Consider the following 21362-nt stretch of genomic DNA (forward strand, 5'->3'; position numbering starts at 1 on the left):
GGTGGTTAGGTATGCCCAATGTCACCTGAATAAGTAGGAACAGTATACATATTGCACCGAGTACAAGCAGGGACTCCGGCAACTAACTATGACAGCATAACTAAAAGGAGAGAGCCAGAAGGTAACACAGGCATGAGGGAGCCCCGGGACATAAAGCAGCCAGCCACTGCACCGTCAACAAACTCGAGTGAGCAAGCGAGTGGGGACTGACAGCATCCATACATCCCAGTTTACCAAAACACTCTATGTCTGAGGACCCTCCAGATCTACACCTTTACCTCATAAACACCATTAACAAAAGGCTTGACTAAACAGATATGTTTTCAGCCTAGACTTAAATGCTGAGACTGTGTCTGATTCCCGAACATTACTTGGAAGGCTGTTCCATAACAGTGGGGCTTTGTAAGAAAAGGTTCTGCCCCCTGATGTAGCCTTCACTATACGAGGTACCAGCAGATAGCCTGCACCTTTTGATCTAAGTAGGCGTGGCGGGTCATAGAAATATCTAATAAGTGCCTATGTATTTTATCTCTTAATCAAAATAAAAGTAAAAAAAATGTGTAAATAACAATTTAAAGAAATGTTAATAAAAGAAATCTTTGATAGGCCTTTCAAAATGACTTTGTGAAAAATCATCTCATCATCTCTAGCCACTTTATCCTGTTCTACAGGGTCGCAGGCGAGCTGGAGCCTATCCCAGCTGACTACGGGCGAAAGGCGGGGTACACCCTGGACAAGTCACCAGGTCATCACAGGGCTGACACATAGACACAGACAACCATTCACACTCACATTCACACCTACGGTCAATTTAGAGTCACCAGTTAACCTAACCTGCATGTCTTTGGACTGTGGGGGAAGCCGGAGCACCCGGAGGAAACCCACGCGGACACGGGGAGAACATGTAAACTCCACACAGAAAAGCCCTCGCCGGCCACGGGGCTCGAACCCAGAACCTTCTTGCTGTGAGGCGACAGCGCTAACCACTACACCACCGTGCCGCCCTGTGAAAAATCATGCTCAATATTTAAGTGAGAGATACCTGTTGTCTTCCAAATTACACTTAATTCTTGTATTATGTCCTGGCTTTTTCCAAGAATCTGTCACAATGTCTCTTGTCTACAGAGCAAAAGTTTAAAAAAACTAATGTTTCTTATCTAATATATTATTTACATCTTTTCTTTTACTTCTGGCTCCTTCTATTCCTCTTTGCATCACTCCCAGCTATTTCTTTCAATTCATCTTTCAGTAAGGCTATTAGTTATTAGTTCTATAGTATTTGCATTCCTCTATTAAAGCTATTTACAAAATGCTCATAGTCTGTCAAACAGCATCTAATGAAAGTCTTTTAATTTTCTTTTCTTTAACACCATCTCTTTCAGTTTTGCAAACTTGTTCTTTTTCATCTTTTCCTTCAGTCTGTCTGTGTTCTTTTCTAGCCCTCTTTGCATCTCTCTCAAACACCTCCTTAGCTTTCCTTTTTGATGGCATCTTAACTATGTCTGATCTTGCACCCTGTAAGTACAAAATCCACATACGCGGTGCCAGGTCACGCAATAGCTATTTTTTTTTTAGCTCTGTCATGCACTGAGTCGCAGTCAAGACATGTTCCACGCTCAGCTGGCATAAAACTCCGCGAGTCTGGCTGTATTGAGCCGCCGGTCTCGTGCAAGGCGATTAAAACCGACTAGACCCCCCCAATGATTTTTAATGCAAAAATAGACGTTTTGTGAAGATGATATTTTTCGCGACAGAATCCGCGGAATTCCGCGAATATTTCACAGCCCTGCATATTGAATTAAGTTCAACGCATTAGAAACAAAAGCACGAACGGAGTTAAAACACGTTTTCTAGCAAATGGGCGCAGCCATATTGTTTTCTCGTTCTATCGCGTACAGTCTCGCGGTATTTACATCAATTTAACTTCCAAGTGTTCCCAAATGTCAACGAGAACAAACGAAGCTGACAAAAACATCGCTAAACAAGCAAACTAAATCAGAACATATTCTGCTGGTCATTTTACTTAAACATATTTTTAACGGATATACAAGAGATTTAAAAAAACAAAAAAACAAAACACCACCACTTTGGCTAGAAAAATAACGGAATTCCGCTAAATAGCAGACGTCTGGGATCCCTGTAATTAAACACTAAATAAATAAACTGAAAACTGAAACCGAAGACGCGCTGAAAACCCGAAAGGCTAACAAAACTTCATTAGATATTCTTTATGCATATTTACAAGAGAAAAACATACCAATGGACATCGAAAAACTGGAAAAGACACACATCGGAGATGTAAAACGTCCGTGCTAGCGAGCGACTGTAATAATTTGTAAATAAACATGGCCGTGAGGTTTGCTTCATTAAAAGTGGAAGATTTTGAAAGAATTTTTGGCTGCCAGGTCACTCCGTTGTGTGTAGTTGTCTGCTGATTTTAAAAGTAACTACACAGGAAATTACACAGGAAAATGAATACTTCAGTCTGAGTGAAAAATGCTGTGGCAAGTGTGCGTGGAAGAAGAGTCTTGGGACAGAAATCTTAGTTTCTCGGTCGTTAGCTTGTGCTACTGATGAATGCTACAGCGACTGGAAGGTGACTTCACTGCCGCGCTAACAGCGCCAACTTGCAGGTAAGCTAGCGTTGGCCTTCAAGAATGCTGATATGAAGAGAGTGTGTATGTATAATTATAATAATAATGGCTGGCTTTTATTCATGGTATATCAGATATATTCCATTCAGCGAGCATGATCGTGAACTCATCTTTGACTCCTTCAATATCATGCTAGCTGAATGGAATATATCTGATATACCAGGAAAAAAAGCTGGCCACTATTATTTAAATATGTCACAGTTGCTGTTTTCAATGTCTTGGATGTGGTTCAGATGAAAATACAAGTGGCGTATTTCCCAGTAAAACACTCCTATCCGTATAATATTTAACAGTTATTCCATGAAATCGAGTCGTACATGAGCTGATAGCCGATGAGGCATGTAGCACTGAGTTGGCTATAAGCCATGTACAGTTAGGTCCATATATATTTGGACACTGACACAAATTTTGTTTTTTTACCTGTTTACTGAAACATATTCAAGTTATAGTTATATAACGGACATGGACATAAAGTCCAGACTTTCAGCTTTCATTTGAGGGTATCCACATTACAATTGGATGAAGGGTTTAGGAGTTTCAGCTCCTTAACATGTGCCACCCCGTTTTTAAAGGGACCAAAAGTAATTGGACAATTGACTCAAAGGCTATTTCATGGGCAGGTGTGGGCAATTCCTTCGTTATGTCATTCTCAATTAAGCAGATAAAAGGCCTGGAGTTGATTTGAGGTGTGGTGCTTGCATTTGGAAGATTTTGCTGTGAAGAAAACATGCGGTCAAAGGAGCTCTCCATGCAGGTGAAACAAGCCATCCTTAAGCTGCGAAAACAGAAAAAACCCATCCGAGAAATTGCTACAATATTAGGAGTGGCAAAATCTACAGTTTGGTACATCCTGAGAAAGAAAGCAAGCACTGGTGAACTCGTCAATGCAAAAAGACCTGGACGCCCACAGAAGACAACAGTGGTGGATGATCGCAGAATAATTTCCATGGTGAAGAGAAACCCCTTCACAACAGCCAACCAAGTGAACAACACTCTCCAGGAGGTAGGCGTATCAATATCCAAATCTACCATAAAGAAAAGACTATGAAAATAAATACAGAGGGTTCACTGCACAGTGCAAGCCACTCATAAGCCTCAAGAATAAAAAGGCTAGATTGGACTTTGCTAAAAAACATCTGAAAAAGCCAGCACAGTTCTGGAAGAACATTCTTTGGACAGATGAAACCAAGATCAACCTCTACCAGAATGATGGCAAGAAAAAAGTATGGCGAAGGCGTGGTACAGCTCATGATCCAAAGCATACCACATCATCTGTAAAACACGGTGGAGGCAGTGTGATGGCTTCTGCCAGTGGCACTGGGTCACTAGTGTTTATTGATGATGTGACACAGGACAGAAGCAGCCGGATGAATTCTGAGGTATTCAGAGACGTACTGTGTGCTCAAATCCAGCCAAATGCAGCCAAACTGATTGGTCGGCATTTCATAATACAGAGGGACAATGACCCAAAACATAAAGCCAAAGCAACCCAGGAGTTTATTAAAGCAAAGAAGTGGAATATTCTTGAATGGCCAAGCCAGTCACCTGATCTCAACCCAATTGAGCATGCATTTCACTTGTTAAAGACTAAACTTCAGACAGAAAGGCCCACAAACAAACAGCAACTGAAAACCGCTGCAGTAAAGGCCTGGCAGAGCATTAAAAAGGAGGAAACACAGCGTCTGGTGATGTCCATGAGTTCAAGACTTCAGGCAGTCATTGCCAACAAAGGGTTTTCAACCAGGTATTAGAAATGAACATTTTATTTACAATTATTTAATTGTCCAATTACTTTTGAGCCCCTGAAATGAAGGGATTGTGTTTAAAAAATGCTTTAGTTCCTCACATTTTTATGCAATCATTTTGTTCAACCCACTGAATTAAAGCTGAAAGTCTGAACTTCAACTGCATCTGAATTGTTTTGTTCAAAATTCATTGTGGTAATGTACAGAACCAAAATTCGAAAAATGTTGTTTCTGTCCAAATATTTAAGGGCCTAACTGTATGACAAGACTGAGTGGAATAACTGTTTTATTCTATCCACATTCACCGGATTTTGAGAAACGGAGCATTTTTATTTTTAGCAAATTCAATAAATAAAAACTTTATACAAAACAACCGAGAAAATCATTTCCGCTTAGAATGTAAATTAAACTGGTGAAACGACAGTAGCAATTTGTGAAAAATGCTATAATAATAATTATTGAAAATTAAAAAAAAAAATTCTTACCAGCAAATACTTTTATTCCGTGTTTTGTTGCTTTTTTTTTTTTTTTACTAGAGTTTTTATTTCATCCTCGGTTGGTTCAGCAACACGTGCTACTATTTTGTTTTTCTCTACTCACGGTATACAAGCTGATAGCCTAGTAGTAGAGAAGCCAATAAGAGCACGCATCCCCCATAACCCGGTATGTAACAGAATGGGATGGAACAGTAACGTCACGTATTTTAATGTGGTGTCACGTATCTTCTTATATTTGCCTTCCGGGTTTTTATATGCTGTTCTGTCCCATGTATAACAAATGTTCCGTCCTGCAATACCGTTTTTGTGACATTTATTTACATAATGTATAATCTTACCTTTTTTGTTCCAGTTTCACAGAGACATCCGTCACATCCACCGTTTTATTAATCGGTACTTACATTAGTCATCCCGCCTTTATAGATGAACCCGTCACGTCACGTACGATAAATAAACTTAGAACAAAAACAAAATATATTTAGTTGTTTTACTGTCAAAACATATAACTTTACTATTTACTCATCTATTTTACAATTTCTTGCCTCTTCCTCTACCTTCTCGTTTCTTCAGCTGACATTGTATACATTTCATGTTCTTATCTTTTTTGATCCGTGCTTCTGTTTTATGACCCACGTTTTCACAATCAGTGTGAAACTACATTTTACATTCATCTTTCATCTCATCTCATTATCTCTAGCTGCTTTATCCTGTTCTACAGGGTCGCAGGCAAGCTGGAGCCTATCCCAGCTGACTACGGGCGAAAGGCGGGGTACACCCTGGACAAGTCGCCAGGTCATCGCAGGGCATTTTACATTCATTGCACATAAAATACAAATCTGAATCTTCTAGTAACTTACAACTACAGTAAAGCCTTTCTACATGACTGGTTCTATAACAGTTTTCTCAACAATTTTATGTGGGAACATGGTAAAGAGTTTGTTTTGCATACAAGTACAGTGAGGCAAAAATGTATTTAGTCAGTCACCAATTGTGCAAGTTATCCCACTTAAAAAGATGAGAGAGGCCTGTAATTTTCATCATAGGTACACTTCAACTATGAGAGACAGAATGAGAAAAAAAAATCCAGAAAATCACATTGTTTGATTTTTAAAGAACTTATTTGCAAATTATGGTGGACAATAAGTATTTGGTCAATAACAAAAGTTCATCTCAAAACTTTGTCATATACCCTTTGTTAGCAATGACAGAGGTCAAATGTTTTCTGTAAGTCTTCACAAGGTTTTCACACACTGCTGCTGGTATTTTGGCCCATTCCTCCATGCAGATCTCCTCTAGAGCAGTGATGTTTTGGGGCTGTCGCTGGGCAACACGGACTTTCAACTCCCTCCAAAGATTTTCTATGGGGTTGAGATCTGGAGACTGGCTAGGCCACTCCAGGACCTTGAAATGCTTCTTACGAAGCCACTCCTTCGTTGCCCGGGTGGTGTGTTTGGGATCATTGTCATGCTGAAAGACCCAGCCACGTTTCATCTTCAATGCCCTTGCTGATGGAAGGAGGTTTTCACTCAAAATCTCACGATACATGGCCCCATTCATTCTTTCCTTTACACGGATCAGTCGTCCTGGTCCCTTTGCAGAAAAACAGCCCCAAAGCATGATGTTTCCACCCCCATGCTTCACAGTAGGTATGGTGTTCTTTGGATGCAACTCAGCATTCTTTCTCCTCCAAACGCGACAAGTTGAGTTTTTACCAAAAAGTTCTATTTTGGTTTCATCTGACCATATGACATTCTCCCAATCCTCTTCTGGATCATCCAAATGCTCTCTAGCAAACTTCAGACGGGCCTGAACATGTACTGGCTTAAGCAGGGGGACACGTCTGGCACTGCAGGATTTGAGTCCCTGGCGGCGTAGTGTGTTACTGATGGTAGCCTTTGTTACTTTGGTCCCAGCTCTCTGCAGGTCATTCACTAGGTCCCCCTGTGTGGTTCTGGGATTTTTGCTCACCATTCTTGTGATCATTTTGACCCCACGGGGTGAGATCTTGCGTGGAGCCCCAGATCGAGGGAGATTATCAGTGGTCTTGTATGTCTTCCATTTTCTAATAATTGCTCCCACAGTTGATTTCTTCACACCAAGCTGCTTCCCTATTGCAGATTCAGTCTTCCCAGCCTGGTGCAGGTCTACAATTTTGTTTCTGGTGTCCTTTGACAGCTCTTTGGTCTTGGCCATAGTGGAGTTTGGAGTGTGACTGTTTGAGGTTGTGGACAGGTGTCTTTTATACTGATAACGAGTTCAAACAGGTGCCATTAATACAGGTAACGAGTGGAGGACAGAGGAGCCTTTTAAAGAAGTTGTTACAGGTCTGTGAGAGCCAGAAATCTTGCTTGTTTGTAGGTGACCAAATACTTATTTTACCGAGGAATTTACCAATTAATTCATTAAAAATCCTACAGTGTGATTTCCTGGATTCTTTCCCCCCATTCTGTCTCTCATAGTTGAAGTGTACCTATGATGAAAATTACAGGCCTCTCTCATCTTTTTAAGTGGGAGAACTTGCACAATTGGTGGCTGACTAAATACTTTTTTGCCCCACTGTATGTAAGTGCTCTCTCATGACCCTAACATCATGCTCGACAGTACATGGGTCAATGCCATGTAAAATACTGGCACAGTTTGCTATGGCAAATACACCACAGGAATTAGTATCAGGTTGGGATTGAACAGCTACAAACTTCAAAACTAGTGATCTTAATGACACTGGTCTTGCAAACCGAGCCACACTTCTTAAAACATGTTAACCTGAGATAGTTGCCTCCTCCACTGTCTGACACATCAACATCTCCATCATGACAGTTAAACGTGGAGACAACTACCCAGTGAGAACCCATCCCAACAGGATGGCGCTCGTTCCGCCACACGGGATTTCTTTGAGACGTCACGCCGAGGTATATTCCGTAATTGGAGTTCCGGGCTTTTAGATCAATTTTGATTGAAAATATAATGTCAACACAATGCGACGGGATATAATAATACTGGATAATCAAAGAATACATGACAGTGTATGGTAGTGTGAGGACAAGTATGGAACCCTTGAACATTTAGAAAACGTAATGTACCATCCCATTCTGGTTCATACTTTCCATACCGGGTCATGGGAGACACCTAAGAGCATGCGATTCCTCATATCCAGTGAATGTAGAGAGGATAAAACTGGATTTCTCGTAGCCAAAATATAATAATTCATGGCCAGAACTTAGTTTGTGGCTTTCATAAATTGACGTTTGTAAGGTGCCTACAGCCGAGGGCGACACAATCCACCTGTCATCTCCAACAGTCTGTCAGCGAGGGTGCTTTTCCCATGGTCAATGTGAGCGATGATGCCGAAGTTTCTTATTTTGTCCACAGAGAACCGGGACATATCGATATTCTGCCGTGAGAAGGAAAAACAGAGACTTGTGAGAACTTGGTCACAGCAAGATGGTCCCAAGCGCACACATTAATTACAACCCCGATTCCAAAAAAGTTGGGACAAAGTACAAATTGTAAATAAAAATGGAATGCAATGATGTGGAAGTTTCAAAATTCCATATTATATTCAGAATAGAACATAGACGACATATCAAATGTTTAAACTGAGAAAATGTATCATTTAAAGAGAAAAATTAGGTGATTTTAAATTTCATGACGACAACACCACATCTCAAAAAAGTTGGGACAAGGCCATGTTTACCACTGTGAGACATCCCCTTTTCTCTTTACAACAGTCTGTAAACGTCTGGGGACTGAGGAGACAAGTTGCCCAAGTTTAGGGATAGGAATGTTAACCCATTCTTGTCTAATGTAGGATTCTAGTTGCTCAACTGTCTTAGGTCTTTTTTGTCATATCTTCCGTTTTATGATGCGCCAAATGTTTTCTATGGGTGAAAGATCTGGACTGCAGGCTGGCCAGTTCAGTACCCGGACCCTTCTTCTACGCAGCCATGATGCTGTAATTGATGCAGTATGTGGTTTGGCATTGTCATGTTGGAAAATGCAAAGTCTTCCCTGAAAGAGACGTCATCTGGATGGGAGCATATGTTGCTCTAGAACCTGGATATACCTTTCAGCATTGATGGTGTCTTTCCAGATGTGTAAGCTGCCCATGCCACACGCACTAATGCATCCCCATACCATCAGAGATGCAGGCTTCTGAACTGAGCGCTGATAACAACTTGGGTCGTCCTTCTCCTCTTTAGTCCGAATGACACGGCGTCCCTGATTTCCATAAAGAACTTCAAATTTTGATTCGTCTGACCACAGAACAGTTTTCCACTTTGCCACAGTCCATTTTAAATGAGCCTTGGCCCAGAGAAGACGTCTGCGCTTCTGGATCATGTTTAGATACGGGTTCTTCTTTGAACTATAGAGTTTTAGCTGGCAACGGCGGATGGCACGGTGAATTGTGTTCACAGATAATGTTCTCTGGAAATATTCCTGAGCCCATTTTGTGATTTCCAATACAGAAGCATGCCTGTATGTGATGCAGTGCCGTCTAAGGGCCCGAAGATCACGGGCACCCAGTATGGTTTTCCGGCCTTGACCCTTACGCACAGAGATTCTTCCAGATTCTCTGAATCTTTTGATATTATGCACTGTAGATGATGATCTGTTCAAACTCTTTGCAATTTTACACTGTCGAACTCCTTTCTGATATTGCTCCACTATTTGTCGGCGCAGAATTAGGGGGATTGGTGATCCTCTTCCCATCTTTACTTCTGAGAGCCGCTGCCACTCCAAGATGCTCTTTTTATACCCAGTCATGTTAATGACCTATTGCCAATTGACCTAATGAGTTGCAATTTGGTCCTCCAGCTGTTCCTTTTTTGCACCTTTAACTTTTCCAGCCTCTTATTGCCCCTGTCCCAACTTTGAGATGTGTTGCTGTCATGAAATTTCAAAATGTCTCACTTTCGACATTTGATATGTTGTCTATGTTCTATTGTGAATACAATATCAGTTTTTGAGATTTGTAAATTATTGCATTCCGCTTTTATTTACAATTTGTACTTTGTCCCAACTTTTTTGGAATCGGGGTTGTAGGTGAATACTTTAAAAAGGGTAGATTACAGAATCATCCTCTTCATGATAACACAGTTTCACACCAGTGATGTGACCTGAACCCCAGACTCCAGCCTGGATTTACCTTCTGAGCTGAAGAGCTGAAGTCTCTTACACAGTATGTATTTGACACAAAGCCCGTCTTTATCCATCTGTGTCTGATTAAAGTGCACGGCTCAGTATAACCCTGCCCTCTCCGCCTTATCCTGCAGATCTTAACATTCCGAAAGAGCCCAGCAAACAATAAAACATTACTAAGAGGTCTCGGTTGCATAGCAACCAGCGGCTCCTGCCTGAACAGACCAGCTGTTAGGAAAACATTAAATAAGGCACGGTTGTGCCACTGTCTGTAGATTTCCCGAGCTCTCGACAAAATTTGTTCATCTACATTTCCGATAGAAACATTCACGCTTTGATTTGAGATTCATATTCACAGGACGCCGCCATGCTGAGGTTAAAGGTTCTTCTTCTTCTTCTTCCGGTTTTATGGCGGCTGGCAACTCGCTTCAATGGTGCATTACCGCCACCAGCTGGACTGGGGTGTGATACTTGAGTTTAAAAACAAACAAACCTAAATTCTTTTAATTAGACCTCATCTCATCTCATCTCATCTCATTATCTCTAGGCGCTTTATCCTGTTCTACAGGGTCGCAGGCAAGCTGGAGCCTATCCCAGCTGACTACGGGCGAAAGGCGGGGTACACCCTGGACAAGTCGCCAGGTCATCACAGGGCTGACACATAGACACAGACAACCATTCACACTCACATTCACACCTACGGTCAATTTAGAGTCACCAGTTAACCTAACCTGCATGTCTTTGGACTGTGGGGGAAACCGGAGCACCCGGAGGAAACCCACGCGGACACAGGGAGAACATGCAAACTCCGCACAGAAAGGCCCTCACCGGCCACGGGGCTCGAACCCGGACCTTCTTGCTGTGAGGCGACAGCGCTCACCACTACACCACCGAGCCGCCCCTTAATTAGACCTGTGTTCCTTAAGAAGCTAAATACATATTTGAAGCAGATTTCACCTGAACTCCTTTGCAGAATGTCCTCCAAGTTTAACACTAATTGTTTCCCTTGCAACTGTAAAATTAATCTTTGTTTTCGGCTTCCTGATATTTAGGACATTGCAAAATAACATACTCTGTAGACTCTGGGGGGGCGGCACGGTGGTGTAGTGGTTAACGCTGTCGCCTCACAGCAAGAAGGTCCTGGGTTCGAGCCCCGTGGCCGGCGAGGGCCTTTCTGTGCAGAGTTTGCATGTTCTCCCCGTGTCCGCGTGGGTTTCCTCCGGGTGCTCCGGTTTCCCCCACAGTCCAAAGACATGCAGGTTAGGTTAACTGGTGACTCTAAATTGACCGTAGGTGTGAATGTGAGTGTGAATGGTTGTCTGTCTCTATGTGTCAGCCCTGTGATGACCTGGCAACTTGTCCAGGGTGTACCCCGCCTTTCGCCCGTAGTCAGCTGGGATAGGCTCCAGCTTGCCTGCGACCCTGTAGAAGGATCAAGCGGCTAGAGATAATGTGATGTGTGTGTGTGATGTAGACTCTGGACTGCCACAGAGATCACAGTTTCCATCTGCATGCTTTTTTTTATCATCACCAAAGAACTATTTAATCTTGTGTGTCCAAACCTCATTCTCGAAAAAGCATCCTCCTCTTCCTTACTTCTGTTGGTGTTTCTACTCTTTCCCACTTTGTTCTGGATATTATAAAGCTGTCTCCCAGTCTGGCCATTTTCCCTTAACTATGTTTTTAACCATACTTTTACTTTCTGCCTTGCTGTAAGCGACTTCAATATCTGTGCTGAGATTTCCAGCTGCTTGTTTAGCGCATTTATCTGCCATCTCATTCCCTACAACTCCTGTATGAGCTGGTACCCATAGACATATAAACACAGACACCGCCTTCTGCGTAGAATCATACGTCATCCTTGCCGCCATCCTTTACCGTCCAAACGAGATCACATGGGATTACCTTTCACAGGTGAGACTGGAAAAATACTTTTCATTGTATTTGGTCATTATAACGTAATTTTACAAACAGATTTTTCTGACTTTGTGGCTAATATGAAGTCTCGCGCATAATAGCCGCTCGGTGAAACCTGTCTCCAAACAACGAAGTATTTCCTTCGTAACTACGCTGATTGTTGTTAGTTGCTTAGCTAACTTTTCACATGCTATGTAGGTTTCCCAAAAATAAAGACATGAAAAAGCAGTGGGAGACAGCTGTGTGACGGGAAGGGTTTTCTGCTACTCCGTCATCCATGCTCTGCAGTGAACACTTCAGAACGGAGGATTTTGACAGAACAGGTCAGACAGTCAGGATCAGAGAGGGAGCTGTTCCTTCAGTCTTCAGTTTCCCAGCTCACCTCCACCGGGTAGGTGTATAGTTATAAGCAGTGAGAATTAGATAATACAGTGCCACACTATTCTCGAAGTCGGACATCCGGGTCACTGGTCATGTGACTTCCGTGACAACCCAGCCGCCATATTGGCTTAGGCGAAAGGGAGGGAGAAGCCTGTTTGTGTATTGTAGCAATTTAGTTCAAATTTGAGAGGTTTTTTTTATGCTATTAGCATGCCTAAAGGGTGTTGTGTAGCAGGCTGTACAGCCAATTCAATAAAAAATGAAGGTTTAAAGTTTCATATGATACCATTATCGGGTAAAAGGAGAGAAAAATGGTTGAGGGCTGTAAACAGGTGTGAAGTGAGAACTGATGCATCCTTTATGGAAAGAATCATACTCTGCACTACAGTGAATTGTTATTACTAGAGTAATGCTGTAGTGCAGAACAGAATTACTACAGTGTTAGTGCAGTAAATGCTATAGTTTGGTTAAAAATAAACGGCATACTGCAACAGCTCTGTACTTTAATGCAGAGGGCAATTTCGTGGATAGGAAACACTGCCGTCCTGCCGCAAGAAAAAAATGTATTGTTTTCGCATAAGGGATATCTGCCTCTATATTTACTAGAATAAATGGTTGTTGTTGCAAACTTTATGCGGTAGGCTATGTGGGTAGAAAATAGAAATGTATTTTTAGAATGTGGTAGTTTTATATCATGAGAGGGTTCTATGGAAGTCATTTGTTAACATTTTACTATCTAAACGTTTGTATCGCAACGACCGCCCTCCTCAGTTTGAAATGAACATAGACTGCTGATTGGCCACCAGGTTGCCTGACGTGGTGGGGGTGTGGCTGTGAAGACATGGATAATTGGGCTGATCGCAATGAACAGAATCAATTGCTGCTACCTTCGGACGCAGAGAGCACCTTTTGCTTCAACGGCTTCTACTTTGACAACAAAGCTTTGGATTCTACTTGACTACACGACTGGGATTCACTCTTGAAAAGGTAAGATTCATTTTATTGTGGTTGTATAAAGGATAGTTTATATACACTCTGTCTCAGGCTGGAGCTTCACTGGATGTGGTGCGCTACGCTTAGTCAAGTTGAGTCAAACTACATGAAGTTGAAAAATAATGGGCTATTTTTAGAATGTTCTCTGTGCTGCCTTTTCTGGTGTAGCTAATTCTATTGATTATAGTTAAGACTTTAATATTATAGTAATAATACTATAATAGCTACTATAAAAGCTAATTCCATTGATTATAGTTAAGTCTTTGACTTAATGCATCCATTGTAGTCCCAGCCGCAGACACAAGTTGCCAACAAGTAATATATAATATTCTGCAACAGACCATTCTTTTGTTACACATTTGCTTTGCTTTCCTGCTCGATTGAATGCAATGCTACTGTCATGTTTGTCACACATATTCTTACCTCATCCCCAGTTTTAATCCTGTGTGTATTTTTGTCAAGTGCAAGTATGGTTGTAAACTGAAACACTGTGCTTAAATTTATGTTGTTGTTGTAATGTTGTATTTAAATTTTCCCCGCTTTTCATTGCAACAGGTACACATTGTTTGCATTGTATTGCATCGTATTGCATTGCAGCCAATGAGTTCAAAGAGGTTAGCCAGACAGACCTACACAAAGGAATGGAAGAGGGCGCGGCGAGAGGTGTTGAATGTGCGAGCACTGGTGCGTGCCCAGCTGGATGCAGGAAATGCAGCAAACAGGGCAGAGGAGTCTGCGCGAGATGCAGCAAGCAGGGAAGAGCAGGCTGCGCGAGATGCAGCAAGCAGGGAAGAGCAGGCTGCGCGAGATGCAGCAAGCAGGGAAGAGCAGGCTGCGCGAGATGCAGCAAGGACAGGACAGGCTCTGCAAGAAGCAGAGCAACAACATCATGGTCCTCAACACATGCCAGAGATACAACCAGCGGAGATTGAAGAACAGCCTGAGTTCATGGCAGAGCCAACAAGTTCGGTCAGCAGCTCGGAGCAGGACAGCAGCAGTGATGGATCTGCGTTGGACACAGAAATGTGGGACACACCTACCAATGACGCCTACAACAAGGAAAACGACCCACAGCGCTCAGTTAGGAACTTGTTACAACAGTGGGCCTTGAAACGCCACATCCCACACTCTGCACTTGATGAACTTCTTGTGGGATTAAAAGCCAATGGTCACCCAGAGCTACCCTCAACAGCCAGAACCTTGTTAGCAACCCCAACAGATATCAGGTCAACAACACTATCAGGGATGGAGTGTGTCCACTTTGGATTGAGGAGAACTATCAAAGAACAACTCAAACACTACCCAGAGGAGGTTCTGAAAGAACTAAACACGCTGGAGTTGTCGCTCAACATTGATGGCCTTCCACTGTTCAAAAGTAGCAAGAACACTCTATGGCCTGTTTTGTGTGCAATCCACCTGTCTCCAACCCGTATTTTCCCTGTAACCTTAACATCTGGACCATCCAAACCTACAGATTTGGAGTTTCTTAATGCTGTGGTTGCAGAAATGCAGGATCTGCTGGAAAATGGAATTCAAGGGAAGACTGTTGTGTTGCGTTGTATTGTATGCGATGCACCAGCCAAGGCAATGGTCAAAGCGACCAAACTGTGTACTGGATACAATGGCTGCGACAAATGTACACAGACAGGACTATGGGTGGACAGACATGTAACATACCCAGATGTTTGTAACACCATGCGAACCAACGAGATGTTCAGAACAGAAATGTCTGCCAAGAAGGATGAGGGCCATGCTGTTTCCCCATTTCTGGAACTTCCCATTGATATGATCAAAATGTTTCCCATTGACTACATGCATCAAGCTTGTTTGGGCATTATGAAGAAGCTGCTGGTGGAATGGGTGAGGGGAAGCAGGCAGGTAAGACTGTCTGCTGGACAGATCCAAGAGGTCAGCAGAAGACTCTGTGGATTGAAGCAATCTATGCCAAGTTGCTTTACCAGGAAGCCTCAGAGCTTGGAAGAAGTGGACCGCTGGAAGGCTACAGAGCTGCGTCAGTTTGCACTGTACACAGGAAAACTAGTGCTCAAGGACATTCTCCACAATGCACTGTACAGGCATTTCATGGCTTTCAGCATAGCACTGAATATTTTGGTTTCTCCAAACCTGGCACGCAAACACGCAGACTACAGCAGAGGACTAATGGAGTATTTTGTGGCAGAGACAGCAGACCTGTATGGCCGCCACTTCATGGTGTACAATGTCCATGCCATGCTCCATTTAACAGATGAAGCGGAAAACTTTGGATGTCTGGATGCATGCAGCGCCTTCCGGTTTGAGAACTACTTGGGGCAGCTGAAACATCTGGTCAGATCTGGAAGAAGACCACTTATTCAAGTGGCCAAAAGGCTCTCGGAGATGGAACAGGGTCCAAGCAGCACAGCTCCGGCACAAAAAAAGAAAATCGGAAGACCCAACAATGCGTACATCTTAGCAGGTGACAAATGCTGTGAGGCCATTGAGGAGAGGAATGACAAGGTGTCTTCACCACAGGCTTGCTCATTGGGGATAGATTAGGGATAAAATTAGCTCATGTTTTAAGTCGTTCAAATTCTGTAAAGCTGCTTTGCGACAATGTTTATTGTTAAAAGCGCTATACAAATAAACTTGATTTGATTTGTTGTGCAAGGTGTTTGATAAGGTGGATCCTCTGTTCACAAATCCTCATGATTCAAGAATCATCGGGTGTTTCAGAGTGAAAAAGAGAGACTGTTTAATGAAGCTGGTGCCAGAACGTGAACTCACAACACAGGCTGTGATGATTGAGGAGCCACAGACACAAACAAATGTTTTCTTGACAGTCCTGCATGATTTTTAGATTTTTTTTAACTTGACTTTTGACTTGATTTTTTTTTTTACCTTGACTTGATTGATTGTGAATGTTTTTGATGCTGTGTACTGTATATAGAATTGAATAAAAACTGCATTACCGTACATAAACACCTAACACTGTCTTTGACAATTCAATTTGTAAAATATATAGTGCTCTTTTTCTATGCTAATGTTGCCTTTTTTTATTAACAGATGAGTTTCACTGTGGTTGAGTTTATAGATAACGCAATGGCAGTGGTGCCATCCACATGGCTGGAGACGACTGCTGAAGTAAGCGGTTTATAGTTTTTTCTTTTTTCATTTTACAGGGATGAGAATGAAAAATATTTAAAAAGTCTGAAAAAACCAGGGCGGGGCCCATGGCCCAGGGGGGCGGGGCCCATAGCCCAAGGGGGCGGGGCCCAGGGGTTCCAGGGGCTAATGATTTTTGGCTATTTTTTATTTATTTATTTTTACCCCAAAACTATTAATTTTATCAGCAAAAAGTTGCAATGTATTTGGAAATAAATTCCCCTTCTTGGTGGACTACCAGGTGAAAATGATTAATATGGTACAAGAGACTTGTTTTTAATCAATTCATATTTGATGATTTCAAAAAATCAATGCACCTTTTAATATAAACGAGCTCTACAGTATTATATTTCTGCATTTTTGCTATTCATGTCTTTGAATACTCTAATCCTTTACAATGAAGTGCAAACCAGAAAAAAAGTTCTGTCATATAATTCTCTGAAGCATTCTTCTGATGTTATCATGGTGCTCTTGCATATTAAGCAGGCAACATTCAACATCACTCATCACTTCCGTTTCAACTGTTGTGTGTACTAACTAGGTTTTATCTGGATAGGATGTTGTGTAATGTAATACATATACCATACGGTCAATCTGAAGATCGAGATGGTGATTTTGAGTTAAAGAACAGGCATGTACAATGGGCATTACAAATTGGAAAAAAAATTTTAAATCAAAAACTATAAGTTCATCTCGGCCTAAAAAAATGTGGGCAGACGCTCCCGCGCGGCACACGCCAGCAACTCCCCCCCATGAAATGAGCAATAAGTAGGAGAGTTATACACGGTATCATACCTAACATTTTATCAGAAATATAGATATGATACTATGATTCTCCCCAACATGCTACATTAGACAAGCTAACCTCATTTATAAAAAGATACACACTTATATATGACGTGTATTTGATATATATGATGTATATTCATACATTGTTACTTTACGGAAATCTTCAATAAGTTTGGTCTTTTCATGACAGCCTGTTGTAGACCTATAATGCACATGAAATGACACTCCTCACCTCAACATCTCATCTCATTATCTCTAGCCGCTTTATCCTGTTCTACAGGGTCGCAGGCAAGCTGGAGCCTATCCCAGCTGACTACGGGCGAAAGGCGGGGTACACCCTGGACAAGTCGCCAGGTCATCACAGGGCTGACACATAGACACAGACAACCATTCACACCCACATTCACACCTACGGTCAATTTAGAGTCACCAGTTAACCTAACCTGCATGTCTTTGGACTGTGGGGGAAACCGGAGCACCCGGAGGAAACCCACGCGGACACGGGGAGAACATGCAAACTCTACACAGAAAGGCCCTCGCCGGCCACGGGGCTCGAACCTGGACCTTCTTGCTGTGAGGCGACAGCGCTAACCACTACACCACCGTGCCGCCTCACCTCAACATGTCCTTTACAATCATTTAAGCCACCATGGGCAATGCTGAAACCACTGCTGCAAACAGTAAATCGCAAGAAACTGTCATTATTTTCTACCCTTATTAGACAGGGAGATTCTTTTGTGTAATCTGAGCTGAAGTGGGTTTTGTACTTTCGTTTTTTGGGGCGCGCGCTCTCTCTCTGCTATGCCGGTCAGTCCTCGAGAAAAGGGATAAAAGCCCGCCCACACTGAAAGCTGATTGGCTTATTTTGCTGAGTAACCCAATCAGGATGCTCTTTGTCTGGCATGCGCTACATGAACAGGCAGACACAGTCTCCCTCGCGCGCGCACATTCTAAGATGCGTGATGCAGACCTTAATGTTGCGCGCGCACGCTCTTGCTCGCTTCTATCAATATGCAGGAGACTCCCGGAAGTTCTGGGAGACTTGGGATGTCTGCGTTATAAGGTGACCACAGATCGTTAATCATCCCCCCCCCCCGAAAATTTCTCAACGGATTTACATCGATCTCAAAAACGATCATTTTGGTCTGAAAAAGTCGGAAATCCGCCGATCGGCGGAAAATTCTCATCCCTGATTTTAGAGGTTTTTTCCACCACACTGATTTCACATCTGATTTTCTTTTGTTTTTAACCAAACACAGGGGGGCTTATGGCCCTTTTCCACTACCCTTTTTCAGCTCGCTTCAGCCCGACACGGCTCGCGTTTCGACTATCAAGAACAGCACAACTCAGCTCGCTTCAGCCCTACTCAGCCCCCAAAACTCGCACGGTTTTGGAGTGGGGCTGAAGCGAGCCAAACCGAGCTGAGTGAGGCTGGGGGCGTGAGCAGACACTCCCCTGTGCACTGATTGGTGAGGAGGAGTGTCCTCACATGCCCACACACGCCCCGCGAGCACGCTGAGATCTGTAAACACCGCAAACCCGGAAGAAGGAGAATTACGAGAATTTCTGAAGCCTTATGCGCCTCGCCTCATCTATACGCTCTTGCCAGTATCTGTTGGCGTTGTCGGTGACAACAAGCCACAGCACCAAGACCAGCAACACTAACGACTCCATGTCCTCCATGTTTATTGTTTACTATCCGGGTTGTGAGACTACCGCTTAAAAGGTCACTGATGTCACTGTTTGCGCCGCCTAACGACATCACGTGACGTCCACCCACTTTCGCTAACTCCACCCAATGTGTCCACCCACTTCCAGCCAGCACGGTTCAGCGCGGTTGTAGTCAAAATGCAACTCCAACAGCCCCACCCAGCTCGACTCAGCACGGCACGGCTCAGCCCAACTCAGCCGCGTTTGTAGTGGAAAAGCGACAATACAGTGCTTATGGACAAACATGAATGTCCGGAAGCGGGTGATGAACCTTGCTGCGCCCAACAGCAGCTGGGCGAAACATCCTATTAGAAAAGTATGGTACAAAACAGGTGAGCTATCTTTGCTATGCACTATATTGAAAAGATTCATAATTTTTTCTATGCATGGAAATACAGCTTTGTTCTTCTACTTGCTCAAAAATCATCTCCTTACACAGATAACTACGACCTGGCAGACAAGAAATGTCTGCAATACATGGACAATTCATGCCCAGAGACAGATGATGGCATGACCAATAACCAAAAAAGGGTGCGCAGGCGTCCCCGGACATATTCCTCCAGTGAGGGTAAGGCCTCTTCAGTACAGACTGAATTGTGTACACAATTCAATATTTTGTTTCCCTGTCGGTACAAATTATGGTCTTTCTTTCCAGATGAGTCCCCTCCACAGCCAAGGAAGCAGGCCAGGACTGTGGGTCCATGTGAAAGCCCCGTGGGTAAGTTGGTCAAGTCATCTTACGTAGCTTGGTGCTAACATCTTTGCAGAATAACCCTGTGCATGTTATGTGACTGATCTAATTGGTTCTTCTTTTTCTTTTCAGTTCGACAGATGCCTCCACCACCATCATGTAAGCTTTTTTTTCAGTTGGTTGATGTATTAGCATGGGTTTATGTTTTGAAATTACATTCATAAGAAGCCCACCATAAAAGAAATGACATTTGTATCATCTTTCTATTCAGATGTGTCAACGCCTCACAGCTGTGTAACCGCCAGTCCCTCAACCCATGTCAGTCCAGCACCCAGCCATCGGACATTGGAAGAGTCGTAGATTGAGGAACAAACATCATCTGACCCAGTTGAGGGTACATTTGCTTTGAATTTTATATTTACTATCTGATTACAAGTTCCTAACCAAGAAAGCAAACACTAACAATTTTCTTTTCAAAAACTTCAGGAATGACTCATGGCGAAGAGGAGGGGGCTTCAGGCATGGCTGCCGTAATAAGGCGTAAGTACTTCATACACACTTGTTGATGTTCACACAGGAAAAGTGTATTGGGTATAAAACTAAAATGAATTTCATCTCAATTCTACCTGTAGTCCTGGAGGAACAAAAGAGGCTCCTATTGAGGACGACGGATGACACAAAAAGAAGTAAGTACTATATACACACATTTTCACATATGACAAGTATATTATGTTCAAAAACTAAAATGAATTCTATCACAAATGTACCTAGCCATGGAAGAGCACATGGGGCGAATGACTAGGAGAATGGAGGCTATGGAGAGGAGGATGGAGGCTATGGAGAGGAAGTCAGAGTCGTTGGAGGCTGCCGTGGTCTCGAACCTGCCTCAGCCTCCTCTGCAGGAAGATGTGCTGTTGGGCCTATGCAGCACAGTGGAGGAGCTGGAGGAGCTAGACAGGAGTCTGGCTCAACCAGAAAGAAGGAACCAAATGGTAATTAATTGGACATAATTATATATGAAATAAATTGTCATTGGTAATGTATTGATTTGGCTAATGAAAGTAGACCACATAAGCTCTCCACATTCGTTTTCATTGTATACTTATGTTTTTCTTGTTTTTGTTTGTTTGTTTGTAGAAACGTTTCCTTGAAAGCCTGGGAGGGGCGAATCCGGGGGCAGCCATTCGTCGCATTCTACGCCAGGTGGCTACCAACAATGTCCTGGCGCAGTACAGCCTGAGGGGGAGGAGAGCAAAAAAGCCTTTCCAGAACTTAACCCTTTGCAAAATTATAACGGGTAAGTGTTCATATATTTTTCAAATCAGTGTTATGCCAAGTTTGACTGAGATTTAAATATGTAACTTTTTTTTACTTCTATTTGTAGAGGCCTGCATGCAGAACTTCCCTGGCAAGAAGGTAGCTAATATTGAGATGTGCATTGGGCATGCACTGAAGTTTGCACCACACAGACGGTAAATTAAACTTAAGTCTTTCTTTTATCAATCGCTGAATATTCACAATAATTAAATGAAACATTGGCACTAAGTTGGTGTTAAACGTTTTGTTTCTTATTTTTTTTAGGTCAGCTGGTCCTCAAGATTTGAAGACGTACACCAACTTCTATGCACACGCACCCGTTTTTGGCATTTCTAAAATTTGTTTTCTTATTTTTTGCCTTTATTGTATTTTATTAAGAAATAGTTTT

At 42.7% G+C, this 21362-nt stretch overlaps 1 protein-coding gene and 2 long non-coding RNA genes across 4 annotated transcripts in view; 2 read left to right on the top strand and 1 right to left on the bottom strand.

Annotated features, from left to right (window-relative positions):
* guf1 (GTP binding elongation factor GUF1) overlaps positions 1-10424 on the bottom strand; it is a 37750-nt gene extending 27326 nt beyond the window's left edge. The window contains exons 1-2 of one of the 2 annotated variants that reach the window (XM_060927905.1): positions 10043-10424; positions 8179-8287 (exon numbers count right to left, since the gene is read on the bottom strand). In XM_060927905.1, coding sequence (XP_060783888.1) covers positions 8179-8287; positions 10043-10231 — 298 coding nt within the window. In that variant the 5' untranslated portion in view covers positions 10232-10424. The remainder of the gene's footprint in view (positions 1-8178; positions 8288-10042) is intronic. The other variant, XM_060927906.1, reaches the window with a different exon arrangement.
* Positions 10425-20142: 9718 nt separating this feature from the next.
* Positions 20143-20469, top strand: LOC132890177 (uncharacterized). The gene is made up of 3 exons (XR_009655165.1): positions 20143-20197; positions 20290-20343; positions 20429-20469. It is a non-coding gene; the product is annotated as an uncharacterized LOC132890177 (long non-coding RNA).
* Positions 20470-20545: 76 nt separating this feature from the next.
* On the top strand, positions 20546-21088 carry LOC132890178 (uncharacterized). The gene is made up of 3 exons (XR_009655166.1): positions 20546-20649; positions 20795-20954; positions 21042-21088. It is a non-coding gene; the product is annotated as an uncharacterized LOC132890178 (long non-coding RNA).
* The last annotated feature ends 274 nt before the right edge of the window (positions 21089-21362 follow it).

Source organism: Neoarius graeffei, chromosome 8, assembly GCF_027579695.1.
Source record: "Neoarius graeffei isolate fNeoGra1 chromosome 8, fNeoGra1.pri, whole genome shotgun sequence".
NCBI classification, from domain to species: Eukaryota; Metazoa; Chordata; class Actinopteri; order Siluriformes; family Ariidae; genus Neoarius; species Neoarius graeffei.